Here is an 11274-nt window from a genome sequence, read left to right on the forward strand (position 1 = left end):
GGTAGAAGAGTGATCTTGGTCAAGATGTAAGGGTCATAGGATAAAGAATAACTTTGCAAACCATGGGCCACGGAGGCTAATACCTTTTTTTGTTCTTGCTGTTCATTTTTTTTTTCAGTTCCCAATTCTCTCTCCCCTGCCACCCCTCCCCTACCCATTGAGAAGGCCAGAAATGCAATAACCATTACAGTTAATATGCGTTTAAATGATCTGTACAGGTACCTTGCATTTTGACATCTCAATTATTTACTTAGGAATCCGAAGCTTTATTCCTCAAGGCAATTAAGGCCAATCCAAATGCTGCAAGTTACCATGGCAATTTGGGTAAGGTGCTTTTTTTCAGTATGAATCTTACTGTAGCGTAGTTTCTAATGAAGTAGGCTCATTTCCACTAAAGCATTGTTCAGAGAATGATTGTTTTAGACTTATTTGTCTGTGCTGCCCTCTAAAAACAGAAAGTCAGAAATGCATGATTGAGGTTTTCCTTCATTTGGTTTCCTTCATTTTATTCTTGCAACCGAATGTTTCGGATTTTAAAATCTAGCCATCATTGCCATGATGGATGAATTCATCACCCAAGCAAGTAGTAAAGGTTTTCATAATGATTCTCTCTACACGCAGGCTGGTCCTAAAACAAGCAAGTCTATCAAACAATCAATATTTGAAGCTTTTCAACATGGTAGAAGCTACCAGTTGGCACTATTGGCTTTGTTTTTGAGAGCCTAGTTAACCACATGCTATGGTGAGGCATTAGAGCAGGACTTTTATGGAAGCTTTAGAATATATATATAACCTATGTCAATTCAGAGACTTATGTTGGTTGGATAATGATGATCAGATCTAGTTATCTGGCCTTCCTGCCTTATCCCATCATGGAATAACTATGAACCACTCTAATAGATTAGGTCATCTTAGCTACATATTACAGCACTAAAGTGATCAAGTCACTTTGGCACTACATGGTTCTCCAACATTTAAATAACTACATTTTAGCATATTTGTAAATTATGCCAATTCACACAAATTGTAAAATAAGCAAAAGTTCTGTTAGATGACTCAGTTATTCGCCACTTCCCCTCTTCTTTAGTTCATACTACTCAAGCAAATCATCGGTTTTTTGTAGATCACCATTCAGGTTCTGCCCTCATACTCTGAACAGTCTTACCCTCCCTGGCTACCCAGTCCATCCATCAAAACTTAATTGTTTTGTTCTTTCTGTTAATGGGTGCTAAGGCCTCACCCTTCTCAAGTAATTTATATATTTGAAGTGGGATCTTTTAGAGATTGTCTTCAGATGGGGGTGTGGAGTTGAAAGAGACCTTCTAACATGAATTTCAGGCTCAGGGTAGGGAATATGTTTGGGGGCTACTGGAACATTGTGTTGCCCTTCAAATCATTCCAACATCTAATCTATATGTAGAGCTAGTAGCATTTTAAATTTGAAATCATATAAACAAACCAACAACATTTTAGAACCAGATCCCAAGATGTAGATTATTTTCTCTGCCTTTCCATTGCCCAGTTATTTTTGAAGTCCTTGCCCTTCAGCTAACAGAATATACAGTCAGATATTACTGTGTCAAGAAATAGCTAGAGAAACTTTGACTGAAAAATAAATTCATAAAACTTTATTGCAATGATAAAAATAACCACACGCTTAAACCTAAAAAGGATCAGAATTCTAGCAAGTCTAGGAAATTCAACACTAGCCTTAAGAGAGTTTGTTCTTTTTTGCCTTGTCTTTAATATAATTCCTTTATGTTGTTAATATAGTCCCTCTTATTCTTTTTGCAGTAGCTAAATATTAGTGTTCCATTTAGTATTAGGAGCCAATTTAAAGACATGGAGGTGTCTAGAAAAGATTATCATTACTGAAGATAATTAAGGTAAAGTAAGTTCTGTGATACAGAAAATTTTCTTAGGTCTAGTGATTTTTTAAAGTATCAGTGCTAGGATATATTTTAATGTTTTTTTTTCCAACAAATGATTGAAAGTTTTGCAAATTATACAGAAAGATTTCCAATAAAAACTGCTTCTTGCTGTTTCAGCTGTGCTTTATCACCGTTGGGGAAACTTTGACTTAGCCAAGAAATACTATGAAGTCTCTCTGAAGCTTGACCCTCTGGCACCAGGGACCAAGGAAAATTACAATCTACTAAAAAGAAAACTAGAACAATTGCAAACAAATAGTGTTTGATCATTCTTTTCTCTCTCTTTTTTGTCCATGCATGATACAGATCATTAATGTCTTATGATTATTTTTAATCATGTAAAAAAGTTTTAGTCATCGTGTTAAAATGTTTTTTATATGAAAATAAAAACATGAACATACAAAAAACTATTGCAGTACCAGCAATGTGCTCGATGTTGTTTTTGCATTGGAAATGTATTTTTTCAACCAACTTATAGCTTCTAAAAATTCAATTCCAGGATAAAGTCACTTTCTAATTTAAAAGGAAAAATAAATATCTTGAGCTACTTTTAATTTCTACCAAACCAAAATTTGCAGTGGGAGGTGAAAAATAGTTAAGCATAAATGAGTCCTGTGAAACAGCAGTCATCATGATGGAGAATCAGCAAAACTGGCTTGAGAAATTTACACAAATATCATAAACATCCTTTTATCTGTGTATTGATACTTTTATTTAATGACAGAAGTGAATGGAGGTTTTGTGTTTGATCTCTTCTCTGTATAGTATGCTACGAACATTGAAGGAAATGCTTCTTTGTATGTGTGCATGTGTTTTTTAAAGAGGAAAAGAATGATTGAGCCTGAGAATTAGAAAGCTTAGCTTCTTCTACGTATTTATTTTCTTTAGGAAGAAAACGACTCATGCAATATTTGCAGATATCCCTATGGACCATCCTTAATTGTTTATTTATATCCACAAAAAAAAACTTGTTTGCTTCCTGGGGAAATGTACAGCATTTCTTAGGTAAAGATCAAGATATCTTTTCTTTTTTCGTTTATGCGTCACCTAGGGGTTGAGGGCTACATTCATAAATATGAATGCTACTTTGTTTCATTTTGTAATGTATAATCCAGGTCTATCCTTCTGACTAATATGTTGCTTTATGGACCATAGACATTGATTCCTTCAAAAGCTATAGGTAGTAATTTTCCTCCAAAAATAAGCCATGTTATTGGAGTTTTCCAGTAATTAGGAAGACTGGAAATCATTTACTTACACGCTAGTTGCTGATTGATTGACTTTTTATTAGTCTGTGCTTTTTAAATTACCATATTACATGCTATTGACCTTCTAGTTCATACAATCTAACTTTTGTTCAGTAAAGTTGTTAAATAAAGTGATGTGAAGTTTCTTAATATTAAACTCAAAAAAACATTAAGTACCCATGGTGTTCGGAGCATCGTGGTAGGTATTTTGGCTGCAAAGACAAAAATGAAACAAGGAACTTACAATCTACTGTGGGAAAGTGGGGGTGCAACATGTAAACAAGTAAATGTAAATTATATACAAAATAAACTCGAGGGAAGAGTGTTAATAACTGAGGGGAGTTGAGGAAGGCCTTGAATAGGACATGGCACCTACCTGTGCTTTGAAGAAATTCCAGTCATGAGGAACCACTTGTGAAAGGCTTGGAAGTAGGAAATGCAATGTTGTGTGCTGGGAATAGCTAATAGGCCAATTCAACTGGAAGGGACAATGCCTGAAGGAGAGTATGAAATTAACCATGGAAACAGCTTTAGAAGTTTGTCATCTAAGTTGATATAAATAAAAGATCTATGGCTGCACTATGCAAAGCAACCTTGAGGGCCTTCTGGAAAGAAAGGTGTTTGGGAAGCATCAGGCAGGAATGAGCCAAAACTTACCTCAAAGAACAAGGAAATTAGTAACCCTCCATACAATATTAATAAATAAAATCATTTTAAAATGGGCTACAGCTTTAATTTTTCTATTGAAACTAAGAACTTAAGAATTAAGTTAGAAATTCCATACTGAGCACAACCAATTACAAATCTGATTTTTTCCAGTATAACTTTTATTACTGTCTCCTCCTAGGATTTCTGCAATCCCTTAGTTCTTTCTAAAGAGATATCTGCCCAGAAAACAGCTGTTCTTAATTTTATCAATATATTTTATTGAGGATTATGCCCCCCTGCAACCTTGTGGCACTTTAATGTATCCTTAATTTGGGTTTGTTTTTTCCTAAGCATTTAAATAGTAAAATGACCTTAATGTACCAGAATGAAATGTCATCCTCAGACCTGTTTAGTGGAAGCTAATTTTTAAAATGAGAAAGTCAGACATGGAATTATAAACCCTTCGAGAAGCTTTCAAAAGACTTGAACACAAAAGAATGACTCATTCTACAAAGTATATATTGACATCTCCTTTCTTTCTGCCTATCCCTATTCTTAATGTTATAGTAAAAAGGTAGGTCATCTGATGGGTTGGTATAAAATTTCTATTTGTAATAGAAGGCTCTCAGGTGCTTACATCAAGCATGTTTGATTCTGGAGGCAATCCCATGAAAATCATTTTGGCTCATGTTGTCCAGACTGGGAGTTACCTCTGGAAAAGCACAAGAAATATCTGGTCCCTGAGTCTCCACAGACTTAAGTAAAAGGGTTTGCAGATTTTGTACATCACTCAGGGTGGCAGTGCATACAGGACAGTCTTTATTCAACCCTCAGAGAATATTTTAAAAAAGCACAAAGAACTCACAGTAGCTCATAAATACTTGGTTTCTCTCAGTCTCTAGTGAATCCTTTGCCACTGGGCTTTCTACCCCAGTATCAAATTCACTACTTGCAAAACTCAGAGTAAGCCAGATTAAAATGTAATTGGGAAATAGTTAACAAAATAAAATACAACACAGATAATGTTAATTTGTGGTTTTTGAAGTCAACATATCCCCCCACCACTTTTCCCCCAGGGAGCTGTGCTCCAGACTCACCACCACTCTGGATTGCATTTGCCTGGGTAAGGAACCAGTTTGGGAAAACTGGTATAGCAATTCCTTTCATTAGTGATTCCCTGCAAAGCAGCTGTACTTATGGTACTGTTCTGAAGGCTTAGATTTCTCCAGAAGGGAAATTTGGGATTGTTAGGCAGATAAAACCCTTCCATTTGGACCTACACTTATCCTCTGACTCTAGATCTATGAATCCCAAGAATAGTAGTAGTGAAGGACAAAGCACATATCTCTTACTCCCTTATTGTGGCTTAGACTCCTGCTGTTTCTTCAGCATTAGGTCCCACATGTACCCATCTTCCAAGACATGCCCAGGAATTATTCCCCTTCTCTCTTTCTAGAAGGCTGGTTCCTGGGAAACTTTTCTCTCTCCAAAAGGTTAGCACTCTCAAGAAATTCCTCCTTTCTCTCCAGAAGTCTAGATTTTATAAGCATGCTTCCCAGGATATCACTTCTTTCTGGAAGCTTCAGGTTCATGAATTCTACTTCATTTGTGATTCCCCTCTCCTTAAGCCATATGGTTTTTACTTCTGTGCTTCTGCTTTTACCTCTCCAAGACTGAGTCCAGGGATCTTTAATACTCCAACAGAACCCCAACTGGTACCATCTCTGTAACTAAGGAAAGGATTGTTGGTCAGTCCTTAGGGAAACCAAAGCCTGCTCTTATATCTGTGATCTCTCCTAGGAGGAAGGACATGACTGCAACTGTTTCCTTTTTATAAGCCTGCACAAAGAGGTAGCTCAGTCCCTCTTAAGTGGTCTAAGCTGGTGGATCCACAAAGATAGTGTGTTAAATGGGTATGTCCACATCCCACTTTCGAGATGTCCTCAATTCAATAAACAGTGGTCTCACTGCCTCTAGAATAAATTTTTTTAATAAAAAAACCCTCAGTTTTTAAAAGCTTTTTATAACCCCACCCCAACCAGTCTTTCTAGCTTCATTGGACATCGTTATGCTCTGCAATCTAGCCAACCGGCTTCTCTGTTCTTCATATATGACACTGTGTCTTGTATCTTCATGCTTTTGTACTGAGTGTGTTCTTTGTACTTCCTCCTTAACTCTAGTCTCCTGGAATGCTTGCCCCTTTTCCTCTCCTGATCCTTTTAATTGCTGATGCTGTCCTTTTCAAGCTGTCTTATATTTAACTACTTTGTAACTCACGGGTCATAGCAAAAGCTTTTTCTTTTCTTTTCTTTTTTTTTTGGCGATTGCAGACAAGATAATGGTAGGGAGGAAGGCCACCCCGTCTCCATGGCAACAAAGACTCTCCCCCGACCCCCCAGCCTCATTCCCAGCTTTTATTAAAGGGACTTCTGATTTCAGGTAACGGAATTGGCGCCCCAGTAGCAGTCTTATCAGGGAAAGGAAACTCTCAGCATCCTAATCAATGTCCTGGATGGTCTGGCAGCTCCTGTAGCTCCTGCAGCTCCCCAAGGCCCTCCAGCACCAGTCGGACGTGGGCCCTGATCCGAGACGAATCTCTGGAGAGGCTGTCACTTAGCGAGGTGAGCAGGCGGCTCTTCCGATCGATGAACCTCAAGGCCTCCATCAACGTCAGTTCCAGGAAGAAGCCGTGGCCGAGGGCCACACATATGCGGGAAGGGTCCGGCACCTCGGCATTCACGTAGAAGTTACACCCCAAATCCACCTGTGTGTGCAGCCTCTGATCCCCCGATTCCTGGAGCCGTTCCAGGACGTTCTTCAGCTGCAGGTAAGCGGCCAGTTGTCCGTACACCTCCTCCCGTTGCGCCAGGACCTGCCTTAGGTCTCGCTGCAGGACGTCGCTAACGAAGCTTTCGTACTGCAAGACCTTTTCCTGGACCGCCCGAGGCACCGCCGCCATGCTGGCCACCGGCATCCCCCCACACCCTCACCCCAGACCCCTCACCAGTCAGTCCAGTTCAGCCGCGCCAGCAAAGGGCCGCTTCTCCAAAAGTCCTTTTTTCAACAACCGAAAAGGTTGCCACTCTACACGTGGGCATCCTGGTCAATTTCAAAACCAGACTAATTATATACTTTGTAGCCAAAGGTGGAAAAAACCTCTATACAGTCAGTTAAAGCAAGCCCTGAAGCGGACTGGCTCAGATCATGAGTTTATTGCAAAATTTTCAGACTTAAACTGAAGAAAGTAGAGAAAATCATCAGACCATATAAGTATGCCCTAAATAATATCTCTTATAAATATGAAGTACAAATGATGACTACATTTAAGGGATTAGATCTGGGGGATGGAGTGTCTGAAGAATTATGAACAGAGGTTTGCAATATCATACAGGAGGCAGCAATAAAAAATATCTCAAAGATAAAGGAGAGTGAGAAAGTAAAATGACTATCTGATGAGTCCTTACAAATAGCTGAAGAAAGGAAGAAAGTGAAAGAGAAAGGAGAACAAGAAAGAAATACCCAACTGAATGCAGAATTCCAGAGAATAAGAAGAGAGAAGGTTTTCTTAAATTAGCAATGCAAAGAAATAGAAGAAAACAATACAATGGGAAAGACAAGATCTCAAGAAAGTTTGATATCAAGGAATTATTTTTTGCAAAAATATGCATAATAAAAGACAAAAATGGTAGGGACTTAATAGGAGTAGAAGAGATTGAAAAGGGATGACAAGAATATACTGAAGAATATTACAAGAAAAATGTTAACATCACCAATAACCACGATGGTGTGGTTGCTGATCTAGAGTCACACATCCTGGAGAAGGAAGTCAAGGGGGCCTCAGGAAGCACTGCCAACGTAAGGTCAGTGGAGATGATGGAATTACAGTTGAGCTATTGAAAATACTACAAGATGATGCTATTAAAGTGCTAGATTTGTTAGGCCAGAAAATTTGGAAAACTCAACAGCAGCCACTGGACTGGAAAACATCAGTTTACATTCCAATCCTAAATTACCAGCAGGCTGATTTTTGAAGAGGCAGAGGCACTAGAGACCAAATTGCCAACATTTCCTGGATTATAAAGAAAGCAAGGGACTTCAGAAAAACATCCACTTCTACTTCACTGACTACACTAAAGCCTTTGTGTGGATCACAACAGAATGTGGCAAATCCTCAAAGGATGAGACTACCAAATCATCTTACTTGTCTCCTAAGGAACCTGTATGCTAGTCAAAAAGCAACAGTTAGAATTGAAGATGGAACAACTGCTTGATTTAAAATTGGGAAAGGAGTATGACATGGCTATATATTTAACTTATATTTAACTCATATGCAGAGTATATTATACGAAATGTCAGGGTGGACAAATCAAAAGCCAGAATTAAGGATGCTGGGAAAAATATCAATAATCTCAGATATGCAGATGATACTACTCTGGTGGCAGAAAGTGAAGAATTAAGAAGCCTCTTGATGAGGGTGAAAGAACATAGTGTAAAAACTGACTGGAAGGTTAATATTAAGGGGGAGGAAACAGACCATGACAACTGATCCCATCACTTCCTGGCAAATAAAGAAGAAATGCAAGCAGTGTCAGATTTTAAGCTTTTGAGCTCAAAGATCACTGCAGACATGCATGAAATTAAATTGCATGAAATTAAAAGACACTTGCCCTTTGAAAGGAAAGCTATGGCAAATTTTGACAACATACTAAAGAACAGAGATATCATCTCACTGACAAAGGTCCATGTAGTCAAAACTATAGTTTTCCCAGTAGCAGTGTATGACTGTGAGAGTTGGTCTACAAGGAAGGCTGAGTGTTGCAGTATTGACACTTGAGTTGTGGTTCTGGAGAAGACTTTTGAGAGTCCCTTGGACAGCAAGAAGGTCAAATCAGTCAATGCTTAAAGAAAGTAATTCAGACTACTTATTGGAAGGGCAAAGACTGAAGCTGAAGTTTAAATAATTTGACCATATAATGAGAAGACAGAGCTCATTGGAAAAGACCCTGATGTTGGGAAAGATTGAGGAGAAGAGGAGAAGGGAGGATGAGATGGATAGAGAGTGTAATGAAAGTAACAAACAGGAGCTGGAACAGACTTTAGGAGATAGGAGAGGATAGAAGTTGCCCTGCATGCAATGAGCTATGGGGTCACAAAGAATTGGATAAGACTGAATGAATGAACAAAAAATTTTTCTTTTAAAAATTTTCGGTATACTTTTGCATATCTTCTTTTCTTCTCATTTAGAATGTAAGTTTCTTACAAGTATAGATTGTTTCTTGTTACATTTGTAACCCCAGGTTTTAGCACAGTGTGTGGCACAGAATCGGTGCTTAATAGACTCGTCAAATGATAAATTTAAAGTCTCAAACTATAAGCTCATCCAAGTCAGAGGGCCCTGTTCCTCTAAATATTTAAGAGTACTGTAATCTTGCATAATGAGAATTTATTGGTACAGTATCATACTTAGATTACCAGAGTGAAATTGGAATGTATTCAACATTTAAGTATCTAATGGTGAACTTTATACAATAACTTCAAACCTTAAGAGAATTGTTCAATGGAGGTAAATTTAATTAAGAAAAAGTCTCTCAATGAAACACCATAAGTCATTGATTAGTATTACTTACATCAATACCAAAATCCTTCTAAAAATGTTTCTCGAGCTTCCTGAACTTCCACTAATTAGAAAGTCATTTTGGGTTATTGATCTTTTTTGAAAATGAAAACATTTCTTAGAAGATTAAACTAAGTTATCGGTAACATGATTTTCCTCCTTATCTAACATCCAAGAACTTAATGGGGAATAAATAGTCTTACGTAAGGCCAATGTGATGAGATAATAGCTGACAGCTATATCCTTTTTAAAGTTTACATTTTACTTACGTTATTACATTTAATCCTCACAACAAGCCTATGAGGTAAGTGCAATAGGCACTATTATCCCCATTTTACAGATGAGGAAATTAAGGGTTAGAGAGGTCAAGTTACACATGATCACATGCTAATAAGTGCAGGAGCCAAACCTGTGTCCAGTGTCCTTTTCACTAAACCAAGAGATGAAAGAATCATGCAGGGACAATAAAGAAAAAGAATCAAGGAGGACGATAGCAAATGCTCAGGCTTTTAACTCCTGTAGCTTTCATTCCCAAGAACTTCTAAAGCTTACTGTGCTTTCTGAACCTCCTGCTTTCAATCTATAGAAACAAGTTTTGATCTGAAGAGAAAAACTGATTCAGCTTCTAGGTTTATTGTGCTAAGGTAAAAGATCCAAAGGCAACTTTGGATTTACATTTCTTTCAGTTTCTCTCTACGCTTGATTATTTTTAACCAAGTACTTTCCTTATTGCCCTACTGTTTATCAGAACTGCCTCAAGCTTTCTACATTTCTAATTAAAATACATTTTTTGCTAAGCTAACACCATATGACAATATTGTGTTTTTATAGGGCATTTTAAAGGTTTATTGACAAGACAGGTGAATTTTTGTGTCATCAACCTGGTTACTAGGTTAAAGACTCCCCTGGAGGGAAGGTCAGGAATACCAATTTCTACAGCTTTCATAAATACTGTGATGAATAACATGACTTTTACTGAACTAGTCTAAGAAAATTCAAACATTGAGAAGCAAGAAAACTGTAGTAGAAAGATCACTGGACTGGAACACAAGAATGGTTACCAAAATCCAAAGTACCCATCCCCCTCAAAAAAAAAAGCCACAATGGAATCCTTCATAGCACAAAATAAGCTTATTTGACAAAATACTGACTGATTAGGGTCCTGGGCATGGAATCAGGAAGACCTGAGTTCAAATCTGCCCTCAGTTGTTCATTAGCTTTGTGACCCTAGTCAAGTCACTTAACCTTTATTTACCTCAGTTTTCTCAACTGTAAAAAGGGATAATAATAATACCTATTTCACAGGTTGTTGTGAGAATCAAATGACATACTATTTAAAGTGCTTGGCATGGTACCTAGAATATAGCAGATACTATGTAAATGCTTATTCCCTTTCCTTACTCTTACCCTACCTCATTCCTTAACTGTGTATATAACTTTGGGGAAGTCATAACATTTCCAAATCAGTTTTCTTATTTGTATAAGGTGTGTATGTTGTCCATTTGAGTTATACATATATCTACATGAGTTTTGTCTAAAGGCAGTTCCCCCAGGAGGCTTTGAAAGATAGCCTGGGAATCTTACCCAAGCCTCTCCAAAAGAGACTGATTTCAAGTGGGGACCTGGGGGTGGGGCTGCAAGGCTGGCCACTCTGCTCTCTTCAGATAGGGAGAACTGGATTAGAATTATATTTATCTATTCCTGTGAATAATACTAGTCTAGGGGAAATGACTTCACTTTTAGGCTTAAGCTGCCTTCCTGGTCACTATTCCTTTAAAGAAGGAATGTTCCAAGTTTGTATCCAAAGGTCTGGTTCCTTTCTCACTAAATGTTT

At 37.8% G+C, this 11274-nt stretch overlaps 1 protein-coding gene and 1 pseudogene across 3 annotated transcripts in view; one reads left to right on the forward strand and one right to left on the reverse strand.

The window, feature by feature from the left end:
- The window catches only part of TMTC4 (transmembrane O-mannosyltransferase targeting cadherins 4), a 93957-nt gene extending 91619 nt beyond the window's left edge, over window positions 1-2338 (forward strand). For all 3 annotated transcript variants that reach the window (XM_072622035.1, XM_072622034.1, XM_072622033.1), the window contains 2 exons: window positions 255-324; window positions 2049-2338. In XM_072622035.1, coding sequence (XP_072478136.1) covers window positions 255-286 — 32 coding nt within the window. In that variant the 3' untranslated portion in view covers window positions 287-324; window positions 2049-2338. The remainder of the gene's footprint in view (window positions 1-254; window positions 325-2048) is intronic.
- A 3790-nt stretch (window positions 2339-6128) lies between these two features.
- On the reverse strand, window positions 6129-7004 carry LOC140512715 (protein UXT pseudogene; annotated as a pseudogene).
- Window positions 7005-11274: the final 4270 nt, after the last annotated feature.

The sequence above is a fragment of the Notamacropus eugenii genome, chromosome 6 (genome assembly GCF_028372415.1).
Source record: "Notamacropus eugenii isolate mMacEug1 chromosome 6, mMacEug1.pri_v2, whole genome shotgun sequence".
Lineage (NCBI taxonomy): Eukaryota > Metazoa > Chordata > Mammalia > Diprotodontia > Macropodidae > Notamacropus > Notamacropus eugenii.